General features: G+C 32.6%; 2 protein-coding genes across 2 annotated transcripts; one reads left to right on the forward strand and one right to left on the reverse strand.

Annotated features, from left to right (window-relative positions):
• The first annotated feature begins 3,890 nt into the window (after window positions 1-3,890).
• Window positions 3,891-9,253, forward strand: LOC105114929 (probable protein phosphatase 2C 33). The gene is made up of 5 exons (XM_011011662.1): window positions 3,891-5,100; window positions 6,369-6,758; window positions 6,849-6,966; window positions 8,247-8,470; window positions 8,579-9,253. Exons 1-5 carry the CDS (start codon window positions 4,846-4,848, stop codon window positions 9,038-9,040), a joined length of 1,449 nt encoding a protein of 482 aa, XP_011009964.1. The 5' UTR covers window positions 3,891-4,845; the 3' UTR covers window positions 9,041-9,253.
• Window positions 9,254-14,935: 5,682 nt separating this feature from the next.
• Window positions 14,936-18,011, reverse strand: LOC105114930 (transmembrane protein, putative (DUF2358)). Its single transcript, XM_011011663.1, has 5 exons — window positions 17,763-18,011; window positions 17,391-17,620; window positions 16,543-16,623; window positions 15,671-16,021; window positions 14,936-15,395 (listed from the first exon to the last, which is right to left on the reverse strand). Exons 1-5 carry the CDS (start codon window positions 17,917-17,919, stop codon window positions 15,294-15,296), a joined length of 921 nt encoding a protein of 306 aa, XP_011009965.1. The 5' UTR covers window positions 17,920-18,011; the 3' UTR covers window positions 14,936-15,293.
• Between the last annotated feature and the right edge of the window lie 2,587 nt (window positions 18,012-20,598).

A 20,598-nucleotide genomic window follows, 5' to 3' on the forward strand; every position in this document is an offset into this window, starting at 1 on the left:
AACTTAGAGTTTACTCTAGTAACTAAAATAAACAAGCATAGGAAATAAGTATAGAAAAACAAGCATGCTCATTATATAAACTAAGAAGAAAAGGTAAAATAAATCTCACATTTTTTAAATAAAATAAATCTCACATTTCTTAAAATCCGAAGGTTTTCATGTCCTTGTAATCAAGAAAAAGAGCTTGGCCTTGGATGTTTATTGAACAACTAATAAAAAAGAAAGAAGAATGCATGATTTCATGTTTTTTTTTTATAGGAAAGGGTGTGTTTTTCTTCTCTTTTCTGGCAGCCACTCTTTCATTTCTCTTTTTCTTTTTATTTCTTAGAAAACCTTAATTTATTTTCTACAAAATAATCATTTTCTAAGTAGACAATTTACATTTATATATTTTAATAATTATTTTCTTAAAAAAAGAGAAATTGCCTTGGATAAAATCTTCAAACTTTGACTTTTGACGTAATGGAGCTAAATTACCAAAATAAAAACTTGGATGTCAGTTTAGATGCTTTGAAAAGTACTTTGGACTTGTTTCTTCACAAAACTTGTTTGCTGGCAGAATTCATGTGTCATCTTAGAAAAATCATATATCTTTCATATGAGCTCTTTTGTACTAAAATTTTGGTAAGCTGATCGGTTTTTGAGTCAAGAATCTAAAAAAATTAAGTTTGCATCTAATAAACTTCTATAACTCAAGATATTCAAGTCAGAATAAATAAAGATCAACACTGACAGAATGCGAGATTAGTCTTTGAAGGCTACGATTTCTATGCTCTTTCTCTTTTTATTTTTTTTTCCATGTATGTATAGAAAGCTATGGATATTAATTTTCTAATGTCACTAGAATCACTTCATTTAGATCTCTAGATCTCAAGCTCTGTATAAAATATCGATTGGAGGTCAAATCTACTAATTATATCAAATTTATTTCTTTTTGAATTTTTCATCCAAAAATGTTTTTGAAACATAAAATAAAAAATATTAAAACATCTTATATATAAAACATATGCAAAATACAAGATAAATATGAGTAAAACTATCAAATAATATGAATTTATCATAATTTAGTTGATATAATATTTTGTAAATTTCAAGTTCTGTTTGATATGGTGTTACATTTTCATGAAAAAAAAATATATAATTTCAAGTTCTGTTTGATATGGTGTTATATTTTCATGAATTTTTTTTTTTTTTTCTTATCAATGATGATGATGTTAGAGGGCCTGACTTGCTGGCAATGTTTTTTAGTTGATAGTCTCACTACTGCTTTGCTGTTGTTGCTTGTCCAAAAGGTTTCCTCATAAGCTTGATTACGTTGGCTTATAAGGATATCCTATTGCTTGGAAATTTCTTCGAGTTACTGCTGCTTCTCCTGGCTGTCTTTGTATGTTGCTGGGGTTTGCTGCTGGTGGACATTTCATGTGTTGCGTGTACTTGTTGCGAGGCCATCTGATCCATGGTTATTGCTACGTCTTGATTTGAGTCATATGGATGCCTCCTTATATGTAGTTGCCTTTTCTGCTATTGTATCTTTGGTAGCTAGTGCAGAGATCTCCTTTTGCTCCATTAAGTTGGGCTGCTATGGCTGGTTGTTGATTCTTCCTTGCTGTGCAGTCTCTTTTTTGCTGATTTCATGTCCTGATGCAAGGTGTCTTGTGCTGCTGATGCTTCTTTAGAAGTTGATGCAGGGTTCTACTGTTGACCTTGATTTCAGTTTGGACTGGAGTTTTGGGTTGTGTGTGTGGGGTCTGTTCTCATCAGGTGCTAGTTTTGTTTATGGGGCATTCTGCCTTGATCCTTGGTTTATATTTCTTGTTCTCCAAGGATTTTAGTGCTACCTCTATTATTGTCAGCCTTAGTGCAGTGGATGGCTTTGGATCCGGTTTCATACAAAAGATTTGTCGGGTTATACGCTTGTGGATGGCTGGTCTTTCCTGGGATCTATCCCATCTATGTGTTGTCTTCTTTGCTTTGTGGCTGGCAGCTGCAGCTATTGTTGTTGACTGCTTACCGCGAATGCAAGATTAGTCTTCGAGGTCCTGGTCATCTTTTTCTGTTGTTTCACTTAGTGTGCTTACTAATCTCTCTAGGAAGCTAAAATCCCTATTTCCTTCAGCGACTATTGTATCAGCTGAAGTATTTGTTTTTGGTTGGTTGCTTGATTGTTCAGGCTAGATCACTTTTGAAGGATGTATGTCCTTCCTTGTGTTTGTGGCAATCAGTTACGTCTTCTTATTTGGCTGCTACGTTGTTGTTGTCTGCTGTGGTGTTTTTCTGGTTTGGTATGCTGAAGATATATATGTCTGCTGCTTTGCCAATGTTGATTCTTCCATTAGAGATCTTTGTTACTGTTTATCTTATCCCAAGCTTATACTGGCCTGATGTTTGATCTCTATGCTGATTCCTGCTGCTGTGTGGCTTCCTTTATTGGAGGCTGAGATTTCTTGGGCCCTTTACTCCTTGCTAAGTGGCATCCTGTTGCTTTGTCTTTGTTGCACCTAAAGATCTCTGCTGAGGATGGTCTGCTGCGGCAACTCTGATACTGTGTATGCTGGCTGACATTTCTTTCTCTTTGCTTCATGGATGTCATGCTCTGGTTCTTTTTGCTGTGATGATGAATATGATGTAGCTGCTCTTCATGTTCACTGTTGTTGTGCTGCTTCCATTTGTTGATGGCTGAGTTGGTGCATGTGGGTTTTTCAGCCATGTGTCTGATCGATATGGCTGGCTTCTTACTCAGCTCTGTTGCATTTTGCGGTCTTCAGCTGGAACATGTTTAATTTGAAGCCTCTCCAAGCGGTGCTTCAACTTTGCTGCGGCTCCTCTTTGATGCTCCAAGCCTCTGCTGGTTTCTGTTTGCAGCTGATCTCCTATGGCCTCTTTCTGTTGGTCTCTTGTGATGATTATGCTTCGGTGCATTTCATGTTTCCATTCAGGCCTGGTTTGTTGCTGATCTATTTCGGGTGTCTGATGACTGAAATCTTCTCTATTTGGCTGCCTCGGTTCTAAGTCCAACGCTCTGTCTGCTTCGTCTGCTTGAATCATGGATGAGCTTCCTTCCTTTGACCACGGTGGCTGCTGCTGTTGTCAATTTTTGCTGATTTGGATGAATATGGTCTGCTCCTCATCTTCATATATATATATATATATATATATATATATATGTTTTGATGTGACGCTTCCATTACTTGGCAACTGTGGTTTTTGGTGTTGATCAAGCATGTTCGTGCATGTTCTCTCTTTTTGCGTGTTAGTTAGGTTGGGCACCTTCTTATTGATTAGGTTTCTGGGTTAACCAATGCTGGTTGGTGTCCCTCATGGCCTTGCACGGCTTATTTCTCCGGCGAGCCTGTTTCCTCTTAGTTTTTGCAGTGCAATGTTAGGTTGGCCTTGTTTTTGATGGTTATGATGTAATTAGTTTTTGTTAGGTAGCCTATTCCCTTCGGGTTTTTTCACTTTTTTTTTTTATATGCTTGTATATTTAGATTTATTGGTTCTTTAGCCTTACTGCTTTTAATTTATAATATTTTTTTATATTTTGATTAAAAAAAAGATAAAATGAATTTTTTTATATTTTATTTTATTTTACCTATCATAATTAAATAAAATATAAAAATAATCACTTTATCTTATATATTGTTACCAAATATAATTTTATCTGTTATATTTTTTATTTTATTTTTATTATTTTTATTATTTTTATCTAAGAATAACAACCAAAGAATATAATATGGATGTTTTAGAATTCTTACATAGTTCAATAATTGCATCCCCACATTGTTTTGGAATCATTTAAAGAATTAATTTTTTTAACCCGAGAATATCTAAATAGATTAGATTTGTATTTTGTAATATATTACAAACTAAATTTAAATATGAGTAAAATCCCCACCCATAATGTCTCTTTGAGGAACATCTTTCTCTAGAAATTGCCTCTCCCTCTCCTTTTATTAAGAGCGAAATTTGTGTCGTTTTTCTTCTCTTCTGTGTTGTTAGTGGTTGCTATTTCTTCTGCTAATCCAATCCAATCCAATCCTGCTTTCCATTTATGGTTCTTTAGAAATTAGATACATATACACAAACACTCCCTCTCTCTAAACATTCAATTGCTCTCTCCCTTTCTATTTTTCCTGGGATGGTCTTACCTCTATGAATGTAGTCATTTTGTGCCCATCAATGCTTCTTTACTCTTATGAAATTTTGTTGCTGCCCAAGTAGTTTTTTTTTCTTTTTTTTTTCCTGGGCCTGTCTTGATAAAAAAAAAAACACAACTTGATCCGGTCAAATAGTGCTCTTTATGGGTGGTTTAGGGAAGATTTGAAGCTCAATTTTATCAACTTTGCATTGAGTAAAACATATATGTTCTCTTATGATAGATCTTCTAACATAGATCTGTTCTTTATGAAATATATGCCCTTTTGTAGTATTTTGTAATATAAAATGGAAAGGACGGGAGTGAAGATGCTTATCCCTTATCTCTAGTGCTTCGTCAACACCAAAAAGGGTCAATAAAAAAACACCTTTTCCTTGCGTGTGGGTAAGTAGAAAGCTTTGGATTTCCCTTCTATTTGGATGCTTCATTCTCTTTTGGTGGATTGCTTAATCAAGTGCACCTTGTTTGAAGCCAAATCTAAAGCTTGATTTCTGTATTTAGGCTGTAGAATTCCAAAGGGTTTTCTTTTTCTGATGTTTACTATCCAGGTGAATTTCGTTGATTAATCCAACCATTCCTAAAACAGTTTTTAGGATCTTCACCAATCAGTTCTTACGGATCCTTCTGAAAATAGTGGTTGTGATTGTCTGGCTGGTCTGGAGTGCATATCGAACATCATCAGGGCCCTCAGGATGGGGTCCTGCTTGTCTGCAGAAAGCAGGAGCCCTCGCCCTGGGACGCCTTCCTCTCCTGCCTTTGGGGTCAGGAAGAGGAAGAACTGTAAAAAGCGTCCGGGGTTTCGGAATTCTTCGTTTGACTTTAGGAGGGAAGAACCACTTCATAGGATTCCTGGAAGGTTGTTCTTAAATGGGTCTAGTGATATCGCTTCATTGTTTACCCAGCAAGGCAAGAAAGGAACTAATCAGGATGCTATGATTGTTTGGGAGGTTAGTTCTTTCTTCACATTCTTCTGTTCATTTTCAATGGATTATTCTCATTGAAATGCTTATAATAATATTAGAAATTTGCAATATATTTTAATCACCTTAATGTTTCTCTTTCTTACCTCTGCAAAATAATTATAGTTTGTTCTTTTCTTGAATGCATTGTTGCTATCCTGATGTAGTTGCTTGTGCAGTCAACGCAATAGTAGTTAATTAATTATTCCACTTACAAGTCAGTCTGTCATTCTTTTTTTAAGAAGTAATTACTTGTAGCTTCTCTAGTTTCTTTCTTTCAGTATAGTAGCGAATCATTGAGTTGTTCTATGAAATTTCGCATCAATGATAAAAATAAAAAACAAAAAACTTGACACCCTCTATCTATCTGCATTTACCATGTTCAGCCTGAGTTCAGAAACAAAAGATTTCGCTGATCCCATTCGTTATCAATTCTAGTGCCCTACAGAATAAGCTATTTTCATGTCTCGATGCTCATTTTTTTTTTTAATTAATTTCCTGCCATTTATGTCTAGAGCTAGATGGTTCTGTTTGTTTCCTTCAACAGGAAACTCTCTATTTGTTTTGATCTACCATACCATCATCCTATTATCCTTGTTGGACAAGGGTTTATTCCTGTAAGGTAGGTAATGAATCAATCAATCGATTAACTGTTTCCTTGTTGTGACTATTTCTTACTTCCATGTGATGTGTCTATATTGAAAATGAAGCATATCCTGCTTGTGGTTAGTCTGGATTAATTGTTGTGAAACACTATCATAAGTTCTGGGAGCATGGCAATCTCTGTCAGGGTTATGTCTGTACGCACTATAATGGAAACTCTAATGTTTATCTGGTAATTAAAATCATATGATGAGATTGAATATAAGTATCTTCATTCTTGTGTTGTAATGGGCTTATTTTTGGTATATAGTTTATAAATTTGTGTCATTGCCATACATTAAATATTTTTCCCTCATAACTTGGATAATTGTACAAGCTATCTATATTTTTTGGAGCCTGGCTATTATGCAATCTCTATTTGTTTGTTGTTTCTTTGATGTCATCTAAGTATTTCAGATTAAGAACTGCTAATATTATCTCTGCCATGCAATATTGCTGATCTCTTCTCTGTATTAGAAGTACAATGTTTTTTATTATCTGTGCTTTAACCTGAAATCAAAGAGAAAAAAATAAAGAGAATAATAATTATAAATGAAAATAAGTCTCACCCTTTGAAAATAAATCTCACTCTTTGAAGCTTTGTACACTTCCAGAATTTTGGCTCTAGGACAGATGCAGTTTTTTGTGGTGTTTTTGATGGCCATGGACCTTACGGTCATATGGTTGCTAAAAGAGTAAGGGATTCTCTCCCCCTGAAACTGACTGCTCATTGGGAAATGAATGCAACCAGTGAAGCTGTTCTCAAGGAGATCAGCCTTAATACCACAGGGAGCATGAACTCTGAAGACGCTTCCTTTGTATCTGCTGATGAAGAACCTAGGGCCTCTGTTGATCCTGAGGATGCTGAGAAGCACCCGGAAAATTTTCAGATTCTGAAAGAGTCATTTCTGAAGGCTTTCAAAGTCATGGACGGGGAACTGAAGGTGCATGCTAATTTTGATTGCTTTTGCAGCGGGACAACAGCAGTTACTTTAGTCAAGCAGGTTTCTACGACCTTAATGACATATAGCATACTTTGATTCTTAAAATTTTGTGGCTTACTTCTTGATTATAATTGTCTGATGTTTGTGTAGGGTCAATATCTTGTCCTAGGAAATGTTGGGGACTCAAGAGCTGTACTTGGTACAAGGGACAAGGATGATTCTCTTGTTGCTGTTCAGATGACAGTGGATCTCAAACCAAATCTTCCAGGTATCTCCCATCTTCATTCTCTGTCCATAATGAATCTTTTCAATTGCATCTTTTATTTATTTATTAGTATTATTGTGTATGCTGTTGGTGTGCTGTGAGGTCAGGAGTTTTATTAGGAAGGAATGGTTTGTCCATCACTTACAGTTGATGTTGTTGAAGGAGAGAAATGGCAAATTCTTATGCCCTATATATTGATATAGCTTTCCTTTTTCTATCTCCAGTGGTACAAGGAAAATCAAGACATGCAGCAGAGTACAAAATCCTATGCTGTAACATGGATTATAGACTTGCATATTCTGATACATAGTTCAAATGTTACCAATATTCCTTGATGATCTAGATAGCATTGGTGATTTGATTTGTGTGTTTGATCTGTGGTCCATTTCGGAAGCAGAATACTGGCAATTTATGTTTTCAAAATTTGATTGACATTGAATCACATCTTGTTCTATTTAATCTGATTGGCTGAGAGTCAGGGAACATAAAACATTAATATGATCAAGAGAAAAGCTGAGGGAGCATGATGATTGATGACCTAAGATATCCTATGCAAAGAATACTTGTATTGTAAGAGAAAAATGGTGCCAACAATGGCAGTGATCAAGCATATGTGTGGTATAAATTGCAAGTGAAGGTATAATTTGCAAGTGAAGGTTGTATAATGGATAGGACAAGGAAGAACTAAATGATCTTGAATAGATACTGGAACTGCATTAGTCCAACCATAATTGATTTGCATGTAAATTACTGAAAGGACAGATGGCTTAAGGCTTAAAGGATGTCATTTGAGTGGTCACCATGTATCCTAATTTCTAGTCCCCTCTTTTCTTTATAGACAGTTGCAATCTCAAATCTTCCTGCATAAAAACTATCAAATTGTCTCGATAGCAATACATGAATGGTTGTCAACTGGACAAATGTTTGCCAAATAGGGCTGTGTTAGCATGTTTGCCGCTAGTGTCTTCCATTTTTGTTGGTTACTGTTTTGGAACATGTGTTTACTTGCTATATGGGTCTATGGTTTCATTGCCCAAATCCCTAAACCAAGGTGATAGAGAGAACCCAGGGGCATTGTTTTCAATATCTACACAGTCTCGTATCTGAATTTCAACAATAATATGTTTCATGCTGCTAACTACAGGGCATTGTTTTCCGTTATCAGTATGTAACATCCGTGTTCTGTGGCACCACTACTGTGGCTGCATCTGCAATTGAAAACTGTGCTGTAATCTAATTTTGTAGTTTTTACTATCCTTTTTTTGTTTTTTGGTCTCCTACAGCGGAAGCAGAAAGAATTAGGAAGTGTAAAGGGCGGGTTTTTGCTCTTCAGGATGAACCCGAGGTAGCTAGAGTCTGGCTACCGAATAATGACTCCCCTGGCCTGGCCATGGCACGGGCTTTTGGAGATTTTTGTCTAAAGGATTTTGGTCTCATCTCTGTGCCTGATATATCTTATCGGCACTTAACTGAGAAGGATGAATTTATAGTGTTGGCAACAGATGGGGTAAGCGCCATTCTTATTCTTGGATCATTCTCCGTTGATTGTATAGTCTATGAAATTAGCGTTCTATCTCTCATCAATGGGATCTTTTGCTGTTTTGATTTATTTTAGATTTGGGATGTGCTCTCGAATAAAGAGGTGGTGGACATTGTTGCGTCCGTGTCGTCCCGTTCCTCTGCTGCGAGAGCCTTGGTCAAGTCAGCAGTTCGAGCCTGGAGGTACAAGTATCCAACCTCCAAAATTGATGACTGTGCTGTCGTTTGCCTCTTCCTGGAATCAAATGATTTATCTACTGCTTCCAATATCAAGGATAATGAACAGCTTGCTTCAGTGGACCAAGCTGACAATGGCAGGCAGAAAGAGGATGATCTCCCTGGTCTAACCTGTCTGGACCGTGCAGGAGGAAATGCAGTGGAAGATACCACAAAACAAGATGAAATGCAATTAGAATGTGGAATAGAGTGGTCTGCTCTCGAAGGAGTCTCTCGTGTTAACACCATGTTGAATCTACCAAGGTTTGTGCCAGGAAAAGAGGGGAAGAATGCCGCAGGAGAGGCAAAGACTCGGAAATGACAGGAGGGGGTGTGCGTGTATATATATATTGGATTTATCAATTAATTTCTGTTAATGTTAGGTTTTCTACAGAAGGGGAAAGGATTGTTTGGGCCATTCTCTCTCTGGGGTAGAATTGGAATTTTTGTAAAATCCAACTCTCCGTGTATTTTTTTCCTATTAAATTTTATGTGACCAGTTGGATTTTGTTGATAATAATCTGGTGATGGTGAAGCCTCCTTCCTTCAAAGTTTGGATTTTGCTCGGATCTCTCATTTTTATTTTGTTTAATCTTATCCAAACTTGTATAATTTGGATTTTATTCAAAGGTTAATCCAGTGCTGATGAAAGAATCTATGAAAGATAAGGGATAAACCTTGATATAAATCCATTTATTCTCCTTTCTCCTTTTATTTCCTAACATCTCATCTCTCCTCCTGACAATCCATGTTTTCCTCGCGCAATTTGAGATACGGTGAATCTCCTGTCTCCTCACCTATACAATAGCCTGATAAACCAGTATATTTATAATATTTACATTATTTGACCTAATAACTTGTTAAAATTAAATAATATGAATATTATAAATGATAATGAGTAAAAAAACATTATAAAATAGATATTATGGGTTGAGATTTTGAAAATTTGTTTAACCTGAACTAACCCTTATACTTTATACTTTTTTTTTTATATATTTGATAGTTTATGAATTAAATATATTTTTTTTAAATTTTATTCAGAAATATTTTGGTTCTAAATTTTTTATTAGTGGACTTTTTATTAGATTTTTTTAATATAATAAAAAAAGCTTGTCTATTTAATGAAAGGGAGGGTAGTTACTATAATTTAATGGTAGTGAAGGTATGTAAATTAGATCTAATATTGGGGTGTCATGACACCTATAATTTATTTTGTAGGTTTGCCTGTAAATGCAAACCTATGAAAATTAGTAATATAAGCCTAACATGTGAATATTTATAATATTTATTAAAAAAAAATAAAATAGCCTAACCTGTAAATATTTATAATATTTATAAAAAAAATAGCCAAACTTGATATATCCAATTTGCTTAGATAAAAAAAAATCAAATGAGTCAAGTTTACAAGACGTGATATTTGTAAAATATCAGAAGATGGGTTGAATATAATTTTGGATCTAAACTTGATCTAACTATATCCATGAACACCCCTAGCCGTAATCATAGCTAGTAGCAACAACTTTAGCTAAAAAAATAAAAAAGAAAATGATAAAGATACATCACAATTTTCCTCATCAATTGACAATGATTGACACCACCTTCAGTAATGGTTGAAGAGATCGAGAGACATTTGTTCAGTCTAAACACACACACCAATAACTATCGGCAAGGGCAATCAAGCGTCTCCATTGAGTCTACTTGTCATTGCCTATAAGCTCTCGTGCCTACTCTAACTCTCATTTCCAGTATGTTTGTCTCCTTTTAAAATTCATTTATAATTATTTAGGTAATTTTCATCATGTTTTTTTATAATTTTATTTAATATTGAAGCGTTGTGGTCATACCATTATATGATACTCGAAGGGTCTAATGTTGTTGAGGAGCTTGTTAGAGTGATGTAAGATTAGTGGTTAATAATTTTGCTAACAAAGTAGGAGGAAGGTTTTAGAATTTATTTGATTAGATTATTTAGGATGTAAAGGTTTTCTTATAGTGTAAAATTTATGATTGTTGTGCTGTTGTATCCATGGTTGGTGTGTTGATTGTTTATTAATATGTTTTTTTGTTGATTTCATTGAAATGATTTCCCTAATCATTACATATATGATTTTCCTCGATGCATGGGGGTTTCTTAAAATTATTTCTTAAATTGTTATCAATTTGATTTTTCCTTGTTATAAGAAAATTATTTAAGTGGTTTTTGAAATCATTCTCGATTTGATTCTTCATGTTGTGCAAGAGTTTTTTAAAATGTTTTTACATGTCATTGCTAAAATATTCTTTTTTTTTTAAGCAGAGTTCTAAACTATTTTTATAATTGTTAATGACCTGGTCATGTTTATTTTTTATCAGAGTTTTCAAATGATTTTAATTCATTGCTGAAATGTTCTTGCTTGTTTTTCAAAAAAAGTTTTTATGGTCATTGTTGACTTGATCTTATTCATTTTTGTACAAAGTTCTTTGTTATAAAATTGTTTTTTTTTTTAAGCAAGGTCTTAAATTGTCGAGTAGAGTTTTCAATTGATTTTTTTTAATTCATCGCTAAATTGTTCTATTTGTTTTCAAGTAAAGTTTTGAATTATTTTAAAGTTATTTCTAGCTTCGCCTTGTTCATTTCAAACAAAGTTTTCAAATAATGAATAAATTAGTTGTTGAATTGTTTTTGCTTGTTTTAAACAAGTTGTTTATGAATTTAATTCCTTAAAGTAAACTATCACCAATTTGCTTGTTTCAAGTCATTGCTAGTTTTTTTTTTTTAATATATAAGTTCTAGAGATATGAATTTAAATTGATGCGATTTGATTTTATTTCTTCTTCTTTTATTTTATTTCATTTTATTTCAAAATCAATCCTATAGTATTTTAAGGTGATTTGCAAATTCTTTCTTACATATTTTTTAGACATATCTTTGTTTAATTTCTTAATATTTTGTTTTCAAACCATATTGTCTCTTTACCAATCTGATTTGATTCTATGTTCAATATAAATATGATATAGATGGAACCGACACAAGAAAAACAACCATTATAAGAACATATAATTTTGTTGAAAAAAGATCACATAAAAATTTTAATTTAATATTTTACTATTGAATATTTTTATTCAGTAAATTTATTGCAGATGGGCTAACCTCATTCGTATTGATGGAAATATAAATGACTATATAGGGATGTTAAAGATGTGTCTAGACATAATTATGTGTTTTAATGATAAAAACTTGTCTCTAAAAATATGTAATAATAGTTGATATGATGAGAATTTATGGAGATGGTGGATCATCAGGCTTTTCATGCTAAAAAAAGCATAACGCTTCTCCATTGCTTATAATACCTATTTATCTAGTGAAATAAAGATGGTTTTATGTATGTTTTTCTTTAAAGATAAATTTAATGATTTATAGAATATATATTAAATATTATCTTACTAGGTATGTCAATCCATATGTTGCCAATTTGATTTTACTTAGAATTTAACTATAATATAAAAACAACCACCTTAATCAAACAAGAAGTAGGATTTTAGACCTCAAACTCTAAGAAAGAGATGTCTCTTCCAATAAGCACAACCATGTAAAAAGAATAGGAGTTTATGAAAATAAATTATAGGAGTTTAAATATACTAAAAACATAAAGAACAAATATAAGTCAAAACAAGAAAAATTGTATGATGAAAAAGATAAATAAATTAAATAGTAGAAATTGAATATGTAGGTGAATCATCATTTATAATAGTATATGACCCAATTTATATTTTTATAGAGTTTGAATCTTATTTATATACATGATTTTAATTCCATACAAATATTAATATCAAATAAAGATGTTTATTAAATTCTAATACAAACAAAACTCTTTTCAATTGAAACTTTAATGATTCCCAGGCTAATCTATGAATTTTGATTAATTATTATGTTAGGACTTCCACTCTAAATAGAATTGTATATTTAGTTTATCCACATATATTTAAACTATATCAATCAATTACTTTTCCTTTATTGATAATAAGTTATCGTCGCTTGGTTGATTGATTGACTATTCTTTCAATTTTTTTGGTCAATCAATAACTTTTTTAACTTGGTAAATTCTACTGATTCACAATTGACTTCAACTTTCTTCTCCCCCCAATCCTTTTTTTAATTCACAATTGACTTCAACTTTCTTCTCCTCCCAATCCTTTTTTTATCATGAATAATCATTATTTTTTATGTTTGACAAATATATCTTTATTTTAGGTGCAAATAAGCTTCAACTTGATTTTTTTTTAATGCCTTGTTTACATAATTGAGAATAAATGGTCCTAAAGCTATGTTTCTACCCTCAACAAATGCCACTATTATTTTTAAATTGGTTTTAGTTAGCTTTTTGACCTAGAAAAAATCTAATATCTACAAACTAGTGTAAAAGGAAGGTTATATGATTATATCAAGTTGTAAAGTTTCATTTTTTATTCACTTTTTAATAGAGTGTATATCTAGGTTGTATACTAAAATGTCTTTGAATTGAGCCATTAGGACTTGTGAGGAGGCACAAAGTTCCGTATCACTTGGGTATAAGCCTCCTATCATGACCAAATTGTAAAGGATAATAGTTTGAATACGTTATTTGATTTCAATTAGAAAAGAAAAAGGGCAAATATCATTTATTTGTTCAACTTGGTGAGAGTTCTACATGATTGAATGATGTTATAGATATTATAGAATTCCCATTCTTTGCCAAAATGTTGATGCATTGTATTAAACTAGTTGTTATAGTCAGCAAGAGCAACACTAGAAAATATTGAAATTTATTTATTTCTATCACTTAGGTTAACAGGATCATCTTGAAATGGAAGTCTTTCTCTCTTGATGTCTAGAGGGAAGAGTTTTGACTCCTTTAAAAATAATTTTTTTCATGTTAGGCCCTAAATATTCCTCGACCATACTTTCCAGGGCTTTGCTCATGATTAACTAGTTGAAATATAGGACACAATCATTGAGATTTAGGTAACAAGTGATTAGGAAAGATCTTGGTTGTGCAGAGTTATAAGATGTCGTTGTTGATTATTGTTGTTTTTACATATAAAATTATAGATTTTTTAAAATAAGATGAAAAGCTAAATGTTAATCCTTGTATTGAACTAAACTAATTAGCATGACAGTTGTTGTAACTCTAAGGAATGCATCTAAGCCAAAAAAAAAAAAAAAACATTGGTTTTGAAATTGTTTAGTTCACAGACATGCTATGAAGCAAAATGTGGCTGATATTTAAAAAAAATAATATTTGATTTACTATGTTATTAATGATTGATTTCTAAATCAATTTGGAAAAGAGATAGTTTAAGATTCCTTTATTTATGTATCGTTTGGTTAGGAACAATAACTATTCACTATGTAAATCCATGTAGAAAGCTGGAAGCGACCATCAACCAATAAAAATAGTTAATAATGACAAGCGGGCAAAGAGATCAAGATTTATATTTTCAATCGACCATTAAATCCTATGTAGAACAAGAATCTTTAGCAAATAACCTAATGGGTATTGCAGTATAACTGAAATTCTATCACTTACAACTACCAAGAAGGATTCACTAAATTAGGAGTACAAAGTGTCTTGCTGTTCAAATGATAAAATCCTTATCTGTCTCGTAGAGTTTGTATAGATAAGGATTTTAATTTTATAATAAATTTGATCTTCGTAATCTTCTAGCAGCTGAAAATAATGACAAGCCCCATTTACACAATATATTCACAAGATTTTTGCAGTTTATCACTTTCCTTCACAACTTTTTGTTTATCTTTACTGTGTTTCTTTATTAGTTTTATCTAGTTTGTAATTTCTTTACACTGCCCTTTTCGTCTCTTAACCTATTAAATCAAGTTAAGAATTATGTCATTCATTTGATTTGCTGCAAGGTTGTTATCTATCACTACTCAGGATTAAGTTCTTAGTTATAGTTTCTTTTCATCAGAAGGAGAAAAACAAGTAACAAGTAGCATATTGATTTTGTTATTCTGCTATGTTGCCATGCAAATGATCAACTACAGATGAACAAATTTACATTCTAATGATCAACAGTAATGCTCTGGCGTAATACTATTTAGTGGGTTCTTATTTTGCTATGTTGCCATGCATCACTGTCCCTTTACTGATTTAATTTCCTGGCCTTGCAAGCAGTCCATACGAAGTTTCAAAAAACACTACTCAATAGTGAGATTATCTGGAATACCTTCGTTCTCATGTTTTGAATTCTCAAAAATTGACGAATAAGGAATTATTCAGCATATTGGGAATGGTACTCCTCTCTCTTACAAATAGTGGATCCATAATGAGCCCTGTATTGTTTTTGGGAATGAGGAGTACAACTTCTAACATACCTAATATGTCAAATAAATTGAGTATAAAATAAATACAATATATTAAAGACAAGCTGCAGGTATCTTGGAACAGAACTGAAGGAACCAAAAACATTTAGACACCCAAGGTGGAGGACATATCTTTCTATGTGGTTATAAGGCAGTAATCATTGGCAGATTGGCACACTATACAACGCAGGTTTGATCTACAACGATTAATAGAGGAACATAGGCGAGGCAGGTCTTACAAGGTTGTCCTCAAGAACTGTACCACAAAATATAGGACTGCCAGAAATAGCGCAATCTGGTATGCATCTCTTTGGAAGCTGTCATCCCTTTGAAAGAACTGTATATCCAAACAGAGTATATGACAAATTAATTAAGAATACTAGACTAGGAGACGACAAATACTATGCATGTTCAAATTTTAACGTACTCGCGGGGAACAGTTTTCCAGAAATTATCAATAACATTTTGTTTAATTATGTGGTATTAGTTTCTAGTAATTGTATTTTCATAATCCTCACAATCCCTAATGCATTTTTTTGTCATCAGATATGAGGAGACTGGACAAGTAATTTTTAAAAGCTGTTTTTTCTCGCAGCTAACAGTAACACTTACCTTTGTTGGATCGCCAGAAGGGTCAGGATATATCTCCAAGTTTTCTTTTTTGGACGACGGACGGTTTGTCAAGCTTTTCACAAGTTCAGATAAATCCTTTCCATTTTCAATTGTAGCAAATAATCTACGAGAAGTCCAGAAAAAAGCCTGACCAATAACTGAAGAGGCTGACAAATCCCAGAACTCTTCGTGCTCAATCACTTGGCCACTGATCTGGTTTAAAGTGAATTTGGATTGCACTTTAACTATCAAATCTCCCCCCGCACCAGCAATAAAAGATTTGGGCTTTCCTGTTATTGTCCACTTGATACTCAGGACACTTGTTGACAGCATTATCATTTCTTGTACAGTCTATGACAGTCAAAGCATGTAGAACTTACATAAATTAAAGGGAAAACAGTACAGAATCATACAATTTTAGAACGTGTAATGGTTAGTCAGAAATGTAAGATGGACAAACGTTATGCTTATAAACAAATCAGCAATCTGTTTCTCGATGAAGTTGTTTGTGTTGTTTATTTAATTGTGTTTTTGGAAGAATGCAGATGAAGCCAAGCATGTAAATGTTGCTCCCAGTCTGATATATTTATGCATACTACCATGTTTAACTAAATGTAGAAAAAGGAGTCTTCGAGCAGCAACTTTAAGAAAATGGTGACCATGTACATGGGACAGTTTTAAATGGTAAGGCAGGCCCCGAACGGACGACAGGTGAGCCTGCATGTGTGTGCCTGTGCACCTGAACGGACACCTATGCGCTATAGTGAAAACAGAAGAGTCCTGAATGCTATGCCGTATTAAAATTGTGAATATAACAGTGTGTGATATAATGAATGAAACGTTCCAAATTTGCAATAGAGAAGCGCTCTCACCACAAGAGGGTTATCTAGAGCACCAGTTGCCCATAGTCGTCTCTTGTATTTCTCACGACCAGTAAAACTTCTGACTGGATCCTGCAATTACTAATAAAATAAAAGTTCCAATTTACTATAAGCAAAAGAATCGCTAGAAATTATGTTTGAGAATGCAATATCCCACCATCCCACATGAAGAAAATGTACATTTCTAGCTATTTATAAACAAGAACATTTGTAGATTTATTATGTGTTGTTCTATTGAAATAAAATGTTATATATTACAAATAGTTATTGAATGCCAGAATGAGATCACTTACGAGCCAAAATGAAAGACATAATTAATAACCCATGTATTTAGTGATTTTCATATGAATTGACTGAATTATTTCTTGTCATCAGTTAAAATTCTGCTCTGGTTTGGAAGTCATATCTCATTCTCTAATGGCAGATTGCTCTGTAACCAACTGCAATCACAAACATATGACTATAAATACTGTTCTTTTCTCTGAGATGGTTGCCTTTGCAGCTTGGTGTTTTCCACTTCAAATATAACTCAACTCTCGAGCAGTAGTTTTCTAGTGATTTGGTCTTTTTTTGGCAAACGAACCAATTAGGCCTACGTTTAGCATTAATACTTCTGTCAACCTTTGAAATTGCAGTAACTAAGGTTACAGTATTCTTATTTTGCATATTATGCATCAAACTAAAAGCAACTTATGGAAATTATTTTTCTTTTTTGGTTATCACTTAAAGTGAAAAATAACTTTAAATTCATAAGCCGTGCCAACATTACAATCAAGACTCCACCAAGCTCTGGCAAAACCGTCTTTCTTTTTTCCTGATACAAAAAAGTGAAAGAATACCTTGTATCTGACAGAAACTGCGAAGGTTCCAAGGGCACGGTTGCCTTCACGTAGTTGGAGGATATCACGTACAAGCTGTCTGGCTGTCGATTCCACCAGTGGGCTACTAATGCACTCGAACTCATTGCAAAGCTCACCAAAGTCCATTCCATCAACTATCCTATCAGCTTCAGAGCTTTCATTGGCAGGCTTAGCTGGAGACAGTTCAGTCCTACTAGAATCATTTGTTACTGCATGTAGACATTATTGAGTTTTAATGTGTTGATCAGTAAGAAAATCAATCCTTTTTTCTTCCTACATATTTATCTATGTGTTTGTGTGAGCTTTTTCTTGCCGGGAAATTAAAGAGGAAAGAGAATTAAGGCTATGTACCTCTCAGTATAAAGAGGTGGTGAAGAGAGGATGTAAAAGGCCTGCAGGTGAAGATAAAACGATTACTACTTCGGCAGCATTGACGGTGAAAGCTACCAGGAGTGGCAAGGGAAGTAGTTGAGGAGGCTGCAAGAGCAGAGGAAACAGAAGGATTCATCTCTTTCCATTCTGTTTTCTAGTGCATGTGGTGTTGGCTTGAATAAAGTATGGAGCCTGTTCTTTTGTTTTTCTGTGTACGATATAATTTTGTGATTTTATGGATAAGGTTCGTGATCTGAAGATATGTACTGCACTTGGGTTAGCCACTTGTTATTGAGGTTTCAGGCTCAAAATTTGCCACATATATCCACCGATTACCATTAACGAGTACAAACAGAACAGTATGAAATAATAAGTCAGAATGTTTGGTGCGGATACGAAATTGAGGGATTATATTAACAATTAACATATTAATATATTAACATTAACAATTAAGATTAAGATTAACATTAACAAATTAAAATTAACAATTCCCATTAACACTAACACTAAAACAAAAAACTAAAAAAACTCAGTGTTTGCCTATAGATCCAATTTAATACTCTATAAGTTGAAACAATATAATGATAAATTTACCATGCTCAAAAAAAATCAATGAATTCACTATTAGGGATTATATATATATATATATATATATATAAATTCATTAGTCCTTATTAAATTAATCAAGAGTAACTCCTTAGAGCACAATAATGACTTAATTATCTTTAAAAGAAAAATTTAATTAATTGATGTTTATAGTTTTTTTTATTTTCAACCAGATTGTTTTAGTTATAATTGATTAGCATTTAAAAATGTATTTTTATCAAGATTTTATATCATCATTTTACATTTGAAGTATTAATAACTCTTTAACTAGAACATGTTTTATAATAACATATCTAATAATATAAGATACCTTTAATTTATGGTAAATGTTCATATTAAATGCAAGCCTATTACGTAAATCAGGGGATTGATTGATGAGTTTAACTACTGAAATTGAGAAAATAAAGAGAAAGCTAAGCTTAGAAAAGAGAAAGTTCAGTTCAAACTGGAATACTTTTTAATCATTAGGTCATATTTAGAGTTGTAGATCTTGGATTTCAGTTTAGTTTGCATGATTAGAAAGTGAAGACATAGGCCTGAAATATTCATGAGAGTCCAAGACTCAATTCTGCCATTTGAAAGTCCAAATCTTAACATAAAAAGAGAAGTCTAAATATGTCTTACAGCCTAGACACTATTCAGTGTTTAGCTTATATCTCGAGTTCTAGAAGTCCAAATGCATGGATTTTTTTATTAGAAAATTGAGATAATTTCCTAGAACTTTTATGAGGCCATTTGTTCAAATTCTGATGTTAGTAGTGATGTTTTGTTCAAACAAGAAAATAAGGATTGTCACCAAGTCAAGATGTGGCGACCCATTCAACAATTAGTTAACAAATCAATAGTTTCAGATTTTGACATATAAAAAGAGTCATTTTTCATACATTTAGGCATCTTGGTTTTTAGATTAAGATCATGATCTTGCTCTATTTTCTTATATTTTTGTAATACTTGAGTTTTGCTATCATTAACCTTTTTATGCTTTTCATTTCCTTTCCTTTACTTAATTAACTTATATCTTATTTATATTCTTATCTTGTTTATTTATATTTCTATCCTTTATTATATGTAACTAAGTTTATTATGTCAAGGTGAAAATATTACATAAATAGTGTTAGGAATTTATATAGTTAACCTCCATGTGGTTTGTTCCTGGTCTTGAAGGGTTATTTATTACTTCGACACTCTTGCACTTAGGAAAAGACATCAATCTTTTGGTCTTGTCAAGTTTTTGGCGCTGTTGTCAGGGGGGTAAGTTATTGTATAAATTATATATTTTATTTTATTTTTCTTTTCACTTTTATTGTTTTTCTATTTTATTTTTTTATGTTTGTTCTTTTTCTTTTTGTTTCCTTCTGCACTTGCATGAGAGTTTGGAAATGAACATTAAGTGATATACTTTCTAGGAAATCTTTATTATTTTTAAAAAATATATCTGAAGAAGATAATAAGTTGTTTTATAATGAGAATAATCTAGTTAGAACTCTTAAAGATCATATAAATCAAATAAGAACAAATGCACTCTCATCTATAGTTTCCTCTCCTGATGCATCCCACTTCAATTTTAAGCAAGACATTATTCAACTTTTACCTTCTTTTCATGGTTTAGATCTAGAAAATCCATACTTGTATTTGAGAGAATTTGAAGAAGTTTGTAACACTTATAATGACTTAAATTATAATATGAATACCATCAGATTAAAGCTTTTTCCCTTGTCATTAAAAGATAAAGCTAAAACATGGCTACAAAATTTAAGACCAAGATCCATTCGTTCTTCGGATAAAATATAATAATAATTTTTAAATAAATTTTTTTGTCTCACAAAACAAACTCTTTTAAAAGACAAATCACCACTTTAACTAAAAAACTAGGAGAAACATTTTATCAATATTGAGATAGGTATTGAGATTTGTTTAATACATGTCCTCATCATGATTTTGAAATATGGAGATTAATTTTATATTTTTATGAAGGGTTAACACCTATAGATAGGCAAATGAAGGAATTAATGTGCAATGAAACTTTTAAAGATAAAGACCCTGATAAAGCAATGAAGTTCCTAAACTTGCTAGCTGAAAATGCTTAAAATTAAGACACTACAAGTACTTATAAAGCATCAAGTAAAACTCAACCTCATACATCTAGTGGAGAAATGTATAACCTTAGGGAAGATCATGACCTCCAAGCCAAGTTTGCATCTTTAGTTAG

This window comes from Populus euphratica, unplaced genomic scaffold (genome assembly GCF_000495115.2).
Source record: "Populus euphratica unplaced genomic scaffold, PopEup_1.0 scaffold605.1, whole genome shotgun sequence".
NCBI classification, from domain to species: Eukaryota; Viridiplantae; Streptophyta; class Magnoliopsida; order Malpighiales; family Salicaceae; genus Populus; species Populus euphratica.

What these genes read in the sequence shown, in the direction of transcription:
- LOC105114929 (XM_011011662.1), top strand. Translation starts at nt 4,846, where the DNA reads ATGGGGTCCTGCTTGTCTGCAGAAAGCAGGAGCCCTCGCCCTGGGACG. An exon ending in CAGTTACTTTAGTCAAGCAG is followed by an intron (nt 6,759 to 6,848) that starts GTTTCTACGACC and finishes ATGTTTGTGTAG; the next exon opens with GGTCAATATCTTGTCCTAGG. An exon ending in TAGTGTTGGCAACAGATGGG is followed by an intron (nt 8,471 to 8,578) that starts GTAAGCGCCATT and finishes GATTTATTTTAG; the next exon opens with ATTTGGGATGTGCTCTCGAA.
- LOC105114930 (XM_011011663.1), bottom strand. Translation starts at nt 17,919, where the DNA reads ATGAATCCTTCTGTTTCCTCTGCTCTTGCAGCCTCCTCAACTACTTCC. An exon ending in CAGTTTCTGTCAGATACAAG is followed by an intron (nt 16,624 to 17,390) that starts GTATTCTTTCAC and finishes TAGTAATTGCAG; the next exon opens with GATCCAGTCAGAAGTTTTAC. An exon ending in CTCTAGATAACCCTCTTGTG is followed by an intron (nt 16,022 to 16,542) that starts GTGAGAGCGCTT and finishes TGACTGTCATAG; the next exon opens with ACTGTACAAGAAATGATAAT.